General features: G+C 43.7%; 1 protein-coding gene across 1 annotated transcript; it reads left to right on the forward strand.

Moving 5' to 3' along the window:
- The first annotated feature begins 1,032 nt into the window (after positions 1-1,032).
- LOC115052950 (T-box transcription factor TBX4-like) lies at positions 1,033-17,516 on the forward strand. The gene is made up of 9 exons (XM_029517447.1): positions 1,033-1,251; positions 4,230-4,375; positions 4,560-4,654; positions 10,165-10,284; positions 11,109-11,256; positions 14,128-14,280; positions 14,655-14,743; positions 14,888-15,123; positions 15,203-17,516. The coding sequence occupies exons 2-9, from the start codon at positions 4,232-4,234 to the stop codon at positions 15,856-15,858; spliced, it is 1,641 nt and encodes a 546-aa protein (XP_029373307.1). The 5' UTR covers positions 1,033-1,251; positions 4,230-4,231; the 3' UTR covers positions 15,859-17,516.
- Positions 17,517-17,905: the final 389 nt, after the last annotated feature.

Below are 17,905 nucleotides of genomic sequence, written 5' to 3' on the forward strand. Positions count from 1 at the left end.
GGCTCTAAACAGTCCAGGATTAATTATGTTTCAGCTAATTGGTCTCATTGTCTAATTGGTTCTGACGGAATCAGGGCGTCAACTAAGATCTGCTGTGTGTTCATTTAAACAACGAAGTGAACAGTGAAGCAGACCGGACACACACAGACACACACTCGGTGACAAACGGCGGCCTTGTCACCAGCAGACCTGAAACTCGCTGTTAGCTGATTTATTCTCCGCAGATTCACGCTTCATTTACCGCAAAACCACAACTGAGCGTGTTTCAGCTGAGACTGCGTCCGAGTGTGTGTCGTTTCTGTACACACACACACACATTGTGGATTTTACCATTACAATAAATAATATCAGTGTTTCCAGTTCCGGATCCGCTGGACCCCGACAGGCCCCGACAGGCCCCGAGAACCAGGATTGTGTTAAAAACGGATCCAGATCAACTGAAGAGAAGGACGCTGAGTTCGGACAAAACAAAGAACCATTAATAATTTAGAATAATTATTATGACGTAACTGTAAACTGTCAGATATAAAGCGACCGAAGGTCCATCAAAAAGACCCGGATCCTGATCCTGGTCCGGCCTGGGTGAGACCGAATCACAAACTTTATAAAAAAAAAAAAAAAAAAAAGTTGGTCTGATTCTCGGGATAAGTGACGTCATAGCGTGTTTTTTTTTAAGGTGACCAATCATCAAACGTGAAGCAGCCACAAAATCTAAAATCAATAATTTATTATTAATGTAACTATAACAAAGCTTCTTTGTTTCACTGAGCGGTCTATCAGATACAGGTGATTATTGGTTATTGATCATGATGATGTGTTTACGGCTGTACTGCTGGAAGTGTCATGATGCGTTCAGGTGCCTGCCGGGTCTGTGAGGGCCCGAAGCTGCAGCACGACCCGCCGTGGAGCCGCAGCTCGGGGGCCGCCCCGGTGAGGAGCCGGGGGACGGATCATCCTCCCGCTGCTTCACACATCAGCTGTGTGTGTGTTTCAGAGAACCCCCCTGAGTCCCCCTCCCCTCAGAACCAGTTCTGCACAGGCGCAGACGCAGCTCGGTGCTGCAGCTGAAGGCACCGACCGAACGGACCGACGCACCGACACTTCCTCGCGGGCTCCCGCTGCCTCCAGACTCCCGCTCCGGTTCTCTCAGAGACACGTGCAGGTAGAACCGGAACATCCGCCGCTCACGAGCCCGAGACAGAGCCGCCGAGCTCGAGATGGATTTCAGCAGCTGATCGGTGACCGCCGGAGGTAAAGTCCAGTCCAGTTGATCAGCTGATCACCGATTATTGATTATCTGATCATTGGTGTTTGTAAACAGCGCGTGCGGCGTCAGGACAGGAAGCGGGGTCCTTAACCTGGAGGCTTTTATTGTGACATGTGGAGGTGTAACTGTCTCCATCTTCTACACACACTGATACATTTTATTATGTACTCATGAAAATATCAAAAAAGTCGAAGTTAAAAAAATAATATATGGGTCAAATCTATTCGCATCTTTATTCTTTCACAAATTTACAGTCACTTTTATTTAAACATTTTTAAACATCTCACTTTGTTCTTAAATTATTAAAATAACAGGCAGCTGCTACATTTATTGCTCTGCACAGTTTTATAAGGAACCAATTTTGAAATAAAAATACAAGCATTTTAAATTTGAAAATATAATTTTTTGTATTCTTTTCTAAATTATCCCAGAGCCCGGGAGCAGTTGCTGAGTCCTAATATTTATATAATGTTTCTGGAGACTTGATGTTATTCGGTGAACAAAGTCATTTGTTGTTGGGTTAAATCTGCAGCCTTCTTGTTGCTGATTTCTTTGGACCTGGAGGTTTCTGTTTCAGGCTGTTTGTTCGGAGGTGATTTAAATGCTACGGAGTTGGAGACTTTGCAGATTGTTCTTGTTTACTGGTTTTATTTCCTTATTTATCCAGTAAAGTTTCTGGTTGTTTGTGTCACTATTGAAGCAGACATAAAATGGCGGCAGATTGAAAGGTGCGACCTGTAGCTGTCTCACCACCTTCCTGCAGGCTCCTCAGAGCGCTCCCTTAATGTGACCAGCACAGTTAGATGGCAGCCACGTCACGTGATCTGGACCAACAACATGGAAAATAAGAAGCTGGACATTAAATTTGTAGAGAAACATGCACACCAGGGCTGATTCTCTAATCCATGTTTTTCCAGATGTGGAGGAACATTATCAACTGCTGCACATGCAACACTTCTTCTTCTTCTTTTAGTGCGCTGTAATGTTTTACAGGCAGGTTCATTTAAAGCAAACATCTGTAACGGTGCAAACATCAGACTCTGCAGGACTTGACTCATCTAAACAGAACCAGGTCAACTCTGACACCGATGCCAAGGTCTTGTTTGTATTTATTTACCTTCTGTAGTGTTGGCCGGCGTCAGGGCGTCAGTGAAAGGCCCAGGTTCAGTCCGTCAGGCTTTATCTTTACAAGCTTTCACACACACGTCTCCTTCAGTTTACACTGCAGCCGACGGGCCCCAGTCACGGCTGAGAGCGGCGCTCTGCGTTCAGGGGCGTCCTCCGTCCTGAGGAGCTCACCGAGGCTTCAGGAGCAGCAGGTTTTCCCCTGACAGGCCTCAGGTTGTTCCTCCACAGTGCTCCAGAGAGATCGACTGTTAAGATAATGGAAAGCTCTATAAAAGTTTAGGAGAGTGATGAGATCTTACAGCCAGCCTGAAAAACAGTAGCTGAGAGACAAATTAGAGTCAGAATATGAAACACGTCAGTTTGAGGAGCTGCAGGGCTTTTTAACTCAGGCAACAATGGACATTTTTAAATGGAATAAATCAGTTGAAGCTGAAATAGTTCAGCTAATCTGCGGCCAACAGCACCAGAGCTTGGAAGCAGAACAGCAGACGGAGACGCTGCTTTACGAAACGGTGTGTGGTGGAGGGGGGGGGGCAGGTCCAACAACATAAGAAGAGTTCATTTATCTTTTCTCTTTTGGCGTTGCTCATTTTTAAAAATCAAATCCAATTCATTTGGAACAGTTTTGGTTTCAGCTCACTGATCTGGTGTCATTATTTAATTATTAAATCAAACTGAGAAGTTCAATCAGTTCTTCAATCAGTTGGTGATTTTTTTATTTTTTTTTTTTTTTAAGGAGAGGAATTTAATAGAACGTTACCCTGATCAGTGCAATGTTTGCCCCATTGCATCGTGGGATGAAACAAAGGTAATGGTTTATGTTAGGGGCTCATTGGTGTGTTTAGATGCAGATATTTTAAATTGACATAATAAAATAAAACAAATAGGCCCAACTGAATTGTCTTTAATCCCCTGAAAATACTGAGCCTGATTTATTTACGATTAATTTTATTTATTTATAGATTTATATTATTTGTTTATACTGATAATATATCTTAAATACAATGAGTGATTTTTTAAAATATTTTAATAAGCAAACAATTTTTTTTTGTCCGTATTACAGTTGAAGGAAGCAGGTTAGGATTCCAGTTAAAGTCTCACTGAAACTCGTGTGATCGTGACCTGCATCATGTGGGTTCATTGATTTTACACGTTTGAGCAATTTCGCGGCAGTTTCAGCTTCTGGTGACGACAGTTTGAACCCAAAACATCTGAACTCCTACTCAAACATCTACCCAGCAGCCAAAGAGGAATAAAGAAATATTATAGATGGATATTTAGGTAAACCTTTTACACCAACATGTACAGGACCTTTTAGACACTACATTTAAATAAATGTAAATATTTCATTATTTACATTAAAAACACGTGAACTGATTTTAATTAGATTTGAATTAATCTGATGTCTGTGTCTGAAGCCTGTAGTTGAATCATTGGTGTATAAAACTAACCAAGTTTATTAAGTGTTTGTTATTACATTACATTTTAGAAGTATTTGAAATCACGTGGTGTCAATTCATAGTTATGAAAAATATTAACTCATTCAGGAAATTAGATCAATTTTAACATGTTTCTGAGAATTTAACTAATTTATTAGAATTACAATATTGTTTAATTTTCAGGACAATTAAAATTTCCTAAAAAGCCTCATCAGCAGACAACACACAGCTCTTTATACGCCTTCGTGTATATAAACTGTATGTCTGAGGTAGTGAACTCACCAACGCTGGCTGCCTGCAGGTTTGATATCACAGTGTTCAGCTCTCGGCCCAGTGTCTCGGTGTCCTGTGTCCGCTGACACGTCTGACAGCTGAGTATTTGTGTAATCCTACAGAGATGCTGCAGGAGAAGGCTTCAGCTGTGACAGATGAATGTATGAGTCGGGTCCAGGCCGGCGTGGAGACAGATCTGCTTCCAGACCGGCCACGGATGGGCCTGCCCGCAGCTTCCGCCATTCCCAGCTCCAGTGAGCCTGACCAGGTACGAGCACACAGAAACCTGTTCAAACTCTAATTTGTCAGCTCTTACTGTGAGCTGACGGTTTCATTTGTGACTCCTGAGTATTTTTCGATGTAGATGTTGTACATGACTTCATGGTTTTATTGACACCTGGAATACTGTGGTTGGCGTTGAATCTGATGGCGTTGGCCGTTCTCCTCCACAGAACATCGAGAACATTAAGGTCGTCCTTCATGAGCGGGAGCTGTGGAAGAAGTTCCACGAAGCAGGAACAGAGATGATCATTACCAAAGCAGGCAGGTGAGTGAAACATCTGTCAGAGACACAACCATCCAGATGTTAGAGATCACAAGACAGTGTTTCTGAAAAGCCATGTCCTACACACGTACATGTCTCCATGGAAACACACCGGACCTTTTCAGCCCAATATCATAAATAATTATCATAATAACCTGTGATGGGAGAATAAGACAGCTTTTCAGCTTCAAGCCGTAAAAAATTCCTTAAAAATAAAAACTAAAAAAGTTTGTTGAATTATCAACGAAAGTGTTAAAGGCAGGTCACGATGAAGGGCGCCACCTCGTTCCTCATAAAACAGACAGAAAAGGATAATTTCTCTGCCTCAGAGAAGATTATTAGGAATTTGTCGAATTTGAGAGCCACTTCTGAGGTCTAATAGAAAAGTCAGGACATGTTTCAGTGTTTCAGCAGCATCTGGTAATAACACAATACTGTAGGATGCTGGATTATAATATTAACTATAACATTAATAATATAACACATTTTTACATTTAGAAAAAAATGGGGGAAATAACATTTTATTATTGTGTTATTGTGAAAGCTTTATAAAATATTTTTAGTTCCTTTTTTTTTTTTAATGACTATTTGAAGATTTATACATACTGACCCATCCCTACGTCATATTTATTCACAACCTTTAAAAACTGGCATTAATCTATGAAAATGTTTGTAACCAAATTCAGAATCATGTGATGTAGTGAAACTATAAAGTAGTAAAGCCCCAGTATTTGTCCGTCGTTTCTCCTCAGAAGCCCAGAAGCATTTTGGACTGAGTTCAAAGTTGCTTTCATTAACGCTAATAATAAAGTTCATTGATGACAAATATTGATGTTGTCAGTTTGTCCTCTGAGGAAAAAGCTCAGATGAATTTCCACCAACATGAAACTTGGACAACTGTGGCACGCCATGTATCCAAAGAAATTTACAGTGAAAAGATGAAACCACTTCATTTATTCCAAATGAGCAGCATCTCTGTGTGCAGACAGCTAAAGCTTTCCGGGGGAGACACAACGTTCCTGCAGCATAATTGAAAACACAAATGACTGCTGGGCTCGTTGGATTTAATGTGACCTGAGGATTAGATAACGAGGCCTCTGGACATTAACCAGAGAACGAGTACACTCTCAAACCGACCTCCGCCTCTCATTCCCAATGCCATGATTTTTTTTCCAGTAAAAAAATGTAAAAGGTCACCACATTTTTTCTTTAATGCTGCATAACTGTGAGAGATGGGCTTTCCCTTGTCCGGCTGATAAAGTGGGCTCTCAATCCCTTAAAGCCCTTTGAAGGGCTGAGCAGCGGCGGAGCTGAGCAGCTGTGCTGGGAACCTGTCGGCCTTCACCTCCAGTCAGTCTGAAGGAGCCGCCGCCTCAGGTCACCGACACCAGCCTCCTCCTTCAGCTCCAAACACCAGCTCGCTGTAACCATATCAAACCAGCCTGCATTATTCACATGTATTATAAATAGTGCATGTGGAGTCGCTCAACTTGTTATCATGCCGGCAGATATTTGGAAATGTTCATCTGTAACAGCAAAGAGCCAGCTGTAAGCAAAGTGTTCACGACCTTCTTCAGTCAAACCTGATTCACTGTCCAATAATGAGTGAAATATCACTGATCAGACAGAACAAATACACAAGAACAACAACAATAATAATGATGTAAACCAGACTTTACCTCCAGCACCTCCAGCACTCAACACAATTATTATAAACAACCTTTTTTTACTAATTCAGTCACATCTGTTTAGTCTTGTGTTCGGAGATGAATAATCATCAACCAGAAGCCAAACCGAAATACCTAACTGTTTATTTAACGTATACAAATTTTAAAGTTGGAAGACAAGGCTAAGAAAAAAGTCATTAACATTTTAAAACAAGAAGAAAAATTCAGTGAGTTGTGAAAGTTGAATTCTGCTGAGTACTGAGTGGTAACACTAGCACAACTAAGAGCCCACAGTGACAATGTTTACCAGAAGACAGCGCAGCAGTCTGAAGGTAGCTGTTAAAAATACGTTACAAATATGAAACAGATTCGCAAATAGCACAAAATTCACAAATCATTTTTTTTAAAATAATAATTAATTTACAAGCATATGTGCACGTCTTTCCTACTTTCAGACGGACATCAGTGAATCTCAACGTGATCACCTGCTGATGACCTCATTCAGGTGGTTAGATGCAGTGCTACATTAACAGTTGTTGGAAGTGAACCCTGATTCAGTGACATTTCCTTTGACCAGAGGTGACATAACACCTTTAAGATCACGTGTAGCCATGGCAACTGCAAACCTTCATGCCACTGATAGAATCAGCTGATTCTGAATATATGGAGACGTTTTTAAAATAAAAACAAAAGACTGAAAATTAAAAAAAAAAAAAAGAATGGAAGAGTCTGAACGTAGCTTAAGAGGGATTCAAAATCGCTTCTTGAAATTGTGTTTTATATTTGTGAGTTTGCAGTTCTTTGTTTTTTATTTGTTAAGTTCTGTTGTTTTAAATGTACAGATTACACTATTATTCTCATGTTTCCTTGATAATGAACTTTATATTATTTACAGCAGAGAAATAATGTTGGAGGATGTTCTGAAGTAAAAAGAGAAAGTCATGGATCCTGTGCACTAACACATGAGGGGCGGGGGGTCAGTGCAGAGGTGGCAGGGGAGGAGATACAGATACTGAAGCACCAGGCTGTCACCCAGGGGAGCCCACATTTCCCCGACACCCTGAGCAGAGACCAGGTCCGTCCTTTCCCCGGCAGCAGCACCTCTCTGAGCCTGCAGAGCTTGTTATTGTGAGTGTCACTGTCCAGGCGTAATCCTCCCTCTTCAAAGCGCCCAGTGCTGCTCGCCCTCGCTCTCTCTCTCTGTATACAGCCCGTCAAGACGGCAGCAGCCGCTTGATAAGAGGAATCCGGCGCCCACAATAGGCTGAGTCTGCTCGGTTGTAGTGCTTCATCATCCCCCCTCTGCACCCCCGGCACGCCTTTTGATCTGACTGTGGTACTGGAGATTCCCAGAGAGGGAATGGATCACTGCAGGGCCTAAACATGTGGGAATGTTAAGAGAAACAGCTGGCACAGAAACACACACACACACACCCTGACACTGATATCATACACACACTCTCCACCTTCCATTTCTCATGCTCCCCTACACCGCTGCCCCCCCCAACCGTGTCTCCGACACAGGCCTTTAGTAGATACAACACATCTATTAGATCTTTTCTGTTCATCTAAAGTGAATCTGATTTTTGGATCATACAGCAGCTGAACTCACTTCTGTCTGTGATGGAAATCAAACTCAGACTATTCCCACCCTCTGTGAGGTTCATCTCAGACCGGATCCACGTGATCCAGATCTTGAGACTATGCTGGTGTTCATCATCTGTCTGGCTCACTGGCTGTAGGATGAAGCTCAGACTGACCGGCCTGTCCTCTGTCTTGAAAGCAGCGTTCAGTCCTCCTTCCTGATGAAGGTGGCAGAAAAACAGTCAAGCTGTTAGCATTAGCAACGCATTAGCATTGTTTACTTCACTGCTGCCAGATAGATGAAGTTCCCCAGTTTCTTCATCCCTTCTTTGTTAAATCTGCTTTGGTTTTTGTTACTTGGACAGTTTAGTGCTTGTTAAACATTATATTTTTCAGCCCTAGATGGCACACACTGTTCTGCTGGGAACGTCACAGGAACAGTGCTACTGTACACACCCTGATGGCTCACCTGACTGAGGGTCAGCCCTAAATTCAGCAGTTCAAATCCAATGAACGGCCCCTAAACTAAAAACATAAAACTAACAGGTCTGCTGGATCACACTGACGACAAAAACCATCTGAACATCATACCGGGGAGCATCAGGGACTAGTCTGCTCAGAAAGATGGACTCTCATTGTTTCTGTCTTTTTTGTCTCACGTTACAGCGACACTGTTAAAGTTAGCGTCACTACAGAGGTGACAGTATAAAGCCTCTTTCCAGCTAACATTAGGTCTTTCTTGGCAATGACTCAGCAACAGACATGCATGGCAACTTTCCTGCCAATCGGGTCAGCTCCACCTTCTCCTCCAAGTACAGTGTCTGCTGGTTAAAGAAAACAAAGATGGCCCTCAGGGGTAGGATTGGTAGTGAATGGCTAATGTTAGTCGCTGTAAGCTAACTGAGCTGAGTCTGCAGCAGAGCCAGATGTTCATCAGCTCCTGCTGTAACAGAGCTCGCACACCACAAACTGAGCCGTTACCTGTTAAACTAAAACAAGGAGCTGCACGCACAAGGCTTTACAAACACACGTCGACACTTTTACAGGAGCAGTGACTCGAGGAAAAGACTGTTTATCCGTTTGGGCGGTAAAGGGATGGCATCACTCCCTGCAGTTGTGTATCTTCAGTGTGAGCAGGAAAACAAACTTGGGGATCAGTAAGCTTTTGTTGGTGAATCAGGGCTCCTCAGCAGGTAGTTACAGTCACATTAAACAGGAGCGAAGGCCTCCATCTGCCCTGTCTCTACGGTGTGGGCAGAGCTGAGGTCTGTTTTGAATGTTCCTCTGGGATTAACCCATCTCTGTCAGTGAGGATGATACGCCACTGATCTCTCCTAATGATTAGATTTAGAAGAGAGAGATTTAAATTACCTGCCCTCAATCCCTCTGCCATCCATTGCTCTCATGTGAGGCAGCGTGGACAGTAACATGATCAGATGGTGTGAGCCTTTGAAGACGTTTGGAGATGGAGAGTTCTGATGCGACACCACCGCTGCAGAGACCATGCAGGGCTGACAGAAGTGAGCTCCAGTGTTTGAAGACGTTGCCACGAGCAGCAGCCACAGATAAACTGCAGGCCTTTTTGACCGTGGCCTCTTGAGCAGTGACAAGTCTAAACTGTTGTTCAGTCTCTGGTGCCATTAAAAACCACTTAGTGCTTTATAAGGCGGCGCAGACCCCTTTGTGAAATTTCCTTTAGTGCAGATGGGATGAAAAAGTCGGGGTCAATTTTACGGCCTCGGCTGCTATATTGGTATATTCTGTCTTTTAGTCTGGAGAGATTTAGAAGATGAAAGGTCGAGTCTGTCTCTGTGCTTTTTATGGGTTAGTATCACAGGTATGAAAGGATTGTAGTCCTCTCCCAGATTCCCGTCTGCAGGGAGACAAATTACTACCAGGCCAGAAAACTGAAGATTTTGACAGCAGGGACAACATGAAGAGCTTTGGCAGCTGCTTCCAGCTCTTTGCTCAGTGGGGTTATCAGGTAAAGGCTATTTCAGGTTTCACAGAAGCGTTTCACCCAGCTCCACAGAATCAAGCTCAGCCTGGTCCCTTAAGAGTATCAGCAAGCTGATCGGATCTTCGTCTGCACCATCGGTGACGAAGCTGCACTGCTTCCATACACCACAGGTCTTAATGCAGAATCCGGTCTTAAGGAGGCGCTCAGTCCAGATCTGTTCGGTTTGAAAGGAGGGATTTGTGATAAGTGCGGAGGTCAGAGGTCAGCTTCTCTCTAACAGCTTCCCTGTACAACCCTAACAGGAGAATGTTTCCAAGCTACAAGGTCAAAGTGACCGGGATGAACCCCAAAACCAAGTACATCCTCCTGATTGACATCGTCCCGGCTGACGACCATCGCTACAAGTTCTGTGACAACAATTGGTAAGTTCATCAGCCATTACAGAGTCTGTCTGATGGTTTCCCAGAAACCTTTTCATCTATTTCCAACGCTGACATTCAGTGTCTGAAGTCATAGAGGGTAACTCACAGGAAAACCACATACCTTAAACCTGCATTTTAGCTATTGTACTTTAACGTATTATATTGAAGTCTATGGGAAAATATATTCCTGATAAGTTTATGGACTAAGTCTCTAGTTTCAAATCTTCAATATAGCTTCGTGTTCACTGTGGCCCTGAAGTAGTTCAGTGTTTTGCTCTGTTCTCCTGTCCATGAGACAGAGGGACAGGTCTCACATGCTGCCTCAGTTGTGTCTGTTCTGGGTAAATAATTCCCTCTGTGATCCAAAGACCCTCAGGATTTTATTCCCTCCCAAAAGACAACAACAACATGAATGCTGTCTGCAAGTCTTTCCTGGCGGACAGTGATGAGGGTTGGTGAACCTGAATGTGGAGGCGATGACCGAAGTTCGAATGCTTCACCTTCAAATCAGAGCTGGATATAAAGCTGGGATGTTTTCAGAGTGTGCGGCAGAGAGAGGTGTTTTACAGCCCTGGTCCTGTGGTGCGAGCTGCAACTGGGGGGGTCTGGTGTTCCTCAGCAACACCTCAGAGAGGTGTAATTAGTAATGATGTTATAGCAGAGGCCACACCTCCCAGTCTGAGGGATTTAGTACTGAGAGTCAGGGTGTACTAATCCTGTAAAATGAGACTGGTATAAAAACTGGGCCAGCTCTTTAAAGCAGCAACACAGCCAGAAATCCACAAGTTTGTTATTCCTCTGCCACGTGTTTCCTCTGTTTGCAGGATGGTGGCTGGGAAGGCGGAGCCCGCCATGCCAGGGAGACTGTACGTTCATCCGGACTCTCCAGCCACAGGAACTCATTGGATGAGGCAGCTCATCTCATTCCAGAAGCTCAAACTCACAAACAATCACCTGGACCCGTTTGGCCACGTGAGTAACACAACATAAGATAAGACTTTATGGTCTGTTTTCACAGAAATTTACAGATTTCAAACAATAGACACAGCATGTACACAACCTGTAAACAACTTCGACACAACATACAACAACCTCACAGAGGCTCTGTCCACTCAACTATAATTCTAAATGAAAACAAAAACTACTCAAAGAAAAATAATAGTACATGCGGATGAAGAGCGAAGTGCTGACTCACTGAATCCCTCACACATTTCAGCTGGTGTTGAATCTAAATACCAGAAAAAACGTTGAAGCTGTTTTCCACAGAGGGGGCGGGGAGGTGGAGGGGGCTTAAGAGTTTGACTGTGGCAGCCCTCCCCATGGGGAACTCTGGGAGAACTTGTCTGAAGCCATCCCATCAATGGGCGGGCTCATTAGGTTCATAACCCCTCAGATCAGTGGCGGGGCCTGCTGTCAGCTCAAGTCAGGAGTCTGGACTGTGAGCAGGACTTGTAATGAGAACAGAGCCCAGTTGATGCCCAGACCAGGGGTAAAAGACTCTTTTACCCAAGGTCCCCACTCTTCTCTGCCCTGTAGGTTCAGGTAGTTCAGCCCAGGTAAACTATCCCAAACCAAAAGGACTATAGTTCAATGGAAACCAGAATATCAGAATTAGGGAAACTAATCGGGGGAGGGCTAGAGTTAGGAGGCTGTTTACCCGTCCATTCTCATTCTCCAACTTTGATAGTGACCTCCAGAGTCACGTCTCTACATTGGACGCTTCTACTAGCTCACAGCCAATCAGAGTCTCTGGATCAGTCCTGAATGTTTCTGAGTTTATTGTGCTGACAGAATAAAGACAATCAGATATTTGGAGCTGATTTTTCATCATTAATGAGCAGAACTGCTGATCAGATAAAGATAGAAACGACCCAAACACATGAGAGGAACTTTCTCCGTTTCTATCTTATGGTTTTTCATATTTCAGTTGTTATCTGCTGGTAACAACACTTTTGAGACACATCAGGCAAGGCAAACAATCTTGCCTGAATGTTTTCATGATCCATGATAGCTGCATTCAGACAGTCACCCAGGAGTCTCCAGTATCACCGTCAGACAGCAGCCAGACAGCAGAGTACACAAAGGTCAACAGAGAGCCTCTGGTGAACCAGCCAACGGTTCATTTTTGTCTCCAGCCTGCCTCAGCAACAGCAGCACGTGAGTGTAGCGCCATTCAATCCGATCCTCACCCCCGGCGCCCTCTTCAACCTCAGCCTCTCTTTGGGAGCCCCCTGGAGGAGGAGGCTCCTCAAGAGAGTGTCTGCCAGATAAGAAGGGAAGCCGAGGTGCAGGTCTTGACGTTTACCGGCCTTGACAGAGCTGGACTACTGATGACCCCGCCACACTGTTGCTGACGCTTCACCGGGATCAGTGCCGGACTGCGGTGAGCGGGCAGAACGTCGTGGGCTGACTTGGAGCCACCAAAACAACCCAAACACCGAGAACACTCAAAACATGCTACCTGCTATACTGGTACACAACACATGAAGGTGCTGGTGATGAAAGAAGACAGAAATACTTCACGGGACTAATTGACACTCATGAATGTAGGCTCAACGTGTGATTCAGCAGGATGTGGATGGTAACAGGCTCAGTGCAAAAGCAAACAATTCCCCTTATCAAACTGAATTATGACAGCAATGTTGAAAAAAACCTGAAACTTATATTTAAAAGTTATTACAATATTATCATTATGATCAAATGGCGTTTACTGTTTCATGCCATGAGTTCAGCCTCAGAGCATTTTAGTTGCATGTTGTCGACAGCACTTAAAGTTCTGCTACACAGTGTGGCAAATTTCCTTTCCAAGACCCCGCCCCCACTGTGGCACCTCCCAGGGAGGCAAACCGCCGACTTCTGGATGATTTCAAACAGACGAATTTTACTTTTACTAAGTTCTTCTCAAATTCAGATGAAATACCATCGAAGCAGCATGCAGCCAACGTCCACCCGGGGTGGTGTGACAAACAGTATTTTTAGCTCTAGTCTGAGGAAGGCGTTATCTGGCCAAAAGGTGATGTAAATCAGGTTAAAGTAAAGACATTGGTTAAAGTCATACATGTGCTTGTCTGCACCCTCAGACCTCCCACAGCTGTAACCAATAGACATCATTAAGGTACCTGTAGCTGTGCCCATTAATAATGGCTGCCTCATTAGCTAAACCAAAGGCTATGACTGAGATTAACTTCTGTCCACTATTAGTTTTACTGGTAGCAGCTGGGTTTTCCACCGATGCCTCTGTGAAAAGTCTCATAATTGTGCAGCTCAGCATTCAGGACTTTTTCCTCTTACCTCCTTGTTTTCCATGTGAAAAATCTATCATGACAGAGGGAGATTAAAAGTTCATGATGTGAATTCAAATCATCAGAATAATTATTATATCCTCATCGGGGACTTGAACGTGCTATCCAGTTCCAACCAAGGACCAAAGTTTGGTTCATCTCAGTCTGTCATGAGACCGAAGGACTGTTTGTCTAATAAAGTTCAGTTTGCCCTAAAATCAGTTAGAATCATTCCGGTATGTGAAAAATAGTCAGGTAACGTGATTGCGGTTTGTTTTAGTGTGATTTTAAGATTCCTTGATTGTTAAAATAATTGATTTTGGCTCAGGATAATCTTGATATTTTAAAATGGGCCCATGCCTGCTGAAATCTTCGGTTTAGAGTGGCTGTAAATCCAACTGACTGTAAGTGACTGACTACTCAACGAAGGAGGAACCACTGACCAACAGCCTGTTGATTAGATGGACACACTGAGGAAGCTCCATCTTCTTACTCCAGCACACTAACTAACTACCCTGTGTTTATTTACCCCATGTTTACTGGCCCCTCGTCTCCTTCACAGATCATCCTGAACTCTATGCACAAGTACCAGCCCAGACTTCATATCGTCAAAGCTGACGAGAACAACGCCTTTGGGTCCAAGAACACAGCCTATTGCACTCATGTGTTTCATGAGACGGCCTTCATTTCTGTCACCTCTTATCAAAACCACAAGGTGGGTTCAGACAGGAACCTCAATGTCCGCCCCAAGCAAAATGTGATGTCTGTCTAGGTGTTTGTCATACTTAACATGCTCTTCTCCAAAGGTACTCTGGAGTTTTCAATATAAAACATCCAGCAATATTTCTGAATTAATCTGGAGTTATGTGGAAGGAGGAACTATCGAGGAAGAGATGGCCTCAAAACTAAAACAGTAGAAGCAAAGAAGAGTATAAACCATCAGTTACAAATAGTGATACAGACATGGTGTTCATGTCCCTCCACCAAAGCAGACACCCAAAGGTTGACCTGTGTTTCTTTAATAGTGTGACTGGTCTTGGTTTTGTACCAAATGAGCACGGCTGCTTTGCTGAAATGTCATTTCCCCAGATCACTCAGCTGAAAATAGAGAACAATCCTTTTGCCAAAGGGTTCCGAGGAAGTGAAGAAGGAGATCTGCGTGTTTCAAGACTTCAGGGGTATGTTTACAAGAAACAGGAACCAGGGAGCTAAAACAGATCCTGTAGAACCATCAGGAAACCGATGTGCTGTAGATTCTGAAGTTCTTGTGTCTTGATAAGAGACAACAAAAACTGACCTTTTCCTTTCTGTTGGTTCTGCAGGAAAGATTATCCAGTGATTTCAAAGAACATGGTTCGCCAGAGACTGCTGTCCTCACACACTCACCTCGCAGGGAAGCTCGGAGCAGGAGTCCTAACAGGGCACCCTCAAGTCCTGTCCTCTTACCAGTATGAAACCGGGGTTCCTTTGTCCAACTCAGACCCCCAAGATCCCATCACAAACCACTTCTCTCAGGGCAGAGACTCCAGCCTTCTGTACCACTGCTTTAAACACAGAGGTACGTCCTCAGCCTTGGTTCACTTGTCAAGTAAGATTTAATCTTTTTAAAACCAGAAATGAATTGTGTTCCCTTGCAGATAATGCCCGACACCTGGAGCTTGGTTGTAAGCGGCCCTATCTGGAGACATCATCTGCAGGTTCTGAGGAGCATTACTTCCGCTCAGCTCCCTCTTATGAATCATCCTTACTGTCTCATCCATACTGCACTGAGGCCATCACTTCGAGAGAGGCTTGCATGTACGGTGCAATGGAACCAGAGTCCGGATCTGGGGCCGGAGATCCAGATGACTTGACCAACTCTCCTTCCATAAATTGCAACATGTGGGCAACGATGCAGCCGTACCCGCGCTACAGCGTGGAGGGCGTCCCATACCAGCCCTTCACAGCTCACTTCACCAACGCTGCCGGAGTTACACCTGTGGTGCCCCACCCCACATCATCCATGGTGTCAAGATCACAGGCCGACTTAGGTGTCTACAACTCTGCTTCCGTCCAACGTGGTCTTCCTGTCATTGCGCCATCCTCCTCCTCTTCTTCGTGTTCTCCAGCTGTCCCAGGATCCAGAGAAAGGTCCAGCCATCCGTCTCTGTACCACAAGAAGCCAGGGTCACCGCTCCGGCCCCATAGAGATTTCTCAGCTTACCCCACACAAGGCACTCTATCCCTTCGGGATCCATCGTACCAGTACCAAGTCGGTTTAAGCAGTGCAGGGACACACTGGACTGACAGCTAATGTGCAGAAACCAGTTCTGTCCAATCTGCAAGTCTGAAATTCATCAAGGTTTCTACTCCACTGCCAGCTGCTAATGGTACAGTAAAGAACTGGTTATGATCAAGGCCAAGCTGCACTCCAAAGCCTGGGATCTGACACAACAAGCTGGTTTTGTGGTTTGAGCATCACCTGAAGTGTCAGAGCATAAACCTTTTAACAGGACCTTTCCCCAGTCGTCCTGACTCGCTGACCTGAAGCAACAATCAGACCAGAGGTTTGGAGTATTCTATATTTTCTTGTCAACAAACAGAATAAGACCAGAACCACTATGTCCCTCCTTCTCCCTCATTTATTAGTAGACATAGTATTGCAGTCTATGGCAAAATGCCTCTCCTCCTCCCTTATATTGAAGTCTATGGGAAAATGTCCCTCCTCCTCCTGAGCAAACATTTTCCTGATGAGTTTATGGTCTCTAGTTTACAGTCTTCGATACAACATAATCTTAAACCTGGATATGATATGATAGTCTCATTTAGAGGGAAGTAGATCAGAAAGTTTGTAGGGGTGGCTACTGACAGACTGTATCACCAATCAGGATAGAGTACAGAGCAGGGCAAACTCTCCCCAAACTGCCAAAAATATAAAACAAATAAATAAATAAGATGGCCAACTGACAAATGAAAAACCGGAGGTTTGAAACAACAGCTCACAGAGAATGCACACAGCCTGTACCAGCTGTCAGAACATCTAGAAAAACCTGATTAATGAATCAGAGCAATGCGTGTTATTCACTCACATGGTAACACATTAGATACAGTGTAAGTAGGGTTGATTTGCATTCACTGACAGAGCCCTCACTGATCATACCATTGTTGTTTGGGTCTTTTTATTCTATTTGTTGACAAGAAGAACAGAGTCCCAGTCTTGAAACGTGTTCAACTGTGACAGGACAAACAGCCAATATCCCTTTCCTAACAATTCATACGTGCCAAAACAAGATTTGTTTCTTCATTATGTTTATGGTAAAAAGTACATTACAAGAGTTCATTGCATGTTATGAAAACATAATGAAGAAAGATTTAAGTTAATCCACACACTAAGATGTATGTGTAAGCTGTGTGCAGCAGTTGTTTTCATGGAGAGTCAAATCAAGTGAAAGAAGCAGCACATGTCAACGTACTGGTCTCATCCTTTGCTAGTTGCGTGTTACTAGCAGCCATGGTGCGGGTGAAAGACTGAGCCATCCTGCTGTGGTTGGTTGTCAGAGCTTGGCTCCAAACTCACAACTACAAACAATATTCTAGTTAAAAAGGACAGAAAAGAACTCTCAGGCAGAACCAGATGGGAGCTTAAAGAACCGCTGTTAAGTCATGGTGAGTAGCGGAAAAGAGAGCTGCACACAAATCCCAGTCCCAAATGACTTATTTGGAAAAAATTCTGGAGACTGCAAATACAAAACAGTCTAAGCAGGCAGGGAAGCTGAGAGCAGAGTCTCCCAGTGGCTTTACATTCAGTTTGAACTATTTTTTGGGTACATTGATGATCTCCTGCATATTTTTGCATTTGTTCCTTTATCTCGTGTTATTAAATTCAATATAACATTTTTGAACATACCAACATTTTTGCACACCTGATAAACATTTTCATGTCTCTTATTGTTTGCTGTATTTAATCCAAGACCATTGTACCACTGAGATACATGAAATCACTTTACATATAAAGAAACTACCATATTTGATACCTGGGGTTTTGCATATTACAGTATGTTCATATTAAAACCAGTCTTTGGCAGTTTCATTGCTGTTACATCATTGCAGCTCAGACTGTGCTGTGTTTTCAGCACAGCATCTCAGAGACCGCCGTTCATTCTGAATGATCCTGCAACTCAGTATTTACACTTAATGCCAATAATAATTGTCATGGCAGAAGGAGGAATTAGACTTGTATTCCCTAACAGCCAACCAATTATTGTTCACTTTCCCTAAACCTTTAATTTAGTGCCTTATAGACTGAACCAGACTGATCTTTGGACTCCAGATACCGCCAAGATGGCAAAAATGGAGCATCT

Source organism: Echeneis naucrates, chromosome 13 (assembly GCF_900963305.1).
Source record: "Echeneis naucrates chromosome 13, fEcheNa1.1, whole genome shotgun sequence".
Taxonomy (NCBI): domain Eukaryota; kingdom Metazoa; phylum Chordata; class Actinopteri; order Carangiformes; family Echeneidae; genus Echeneis; species Echeneis naucrates.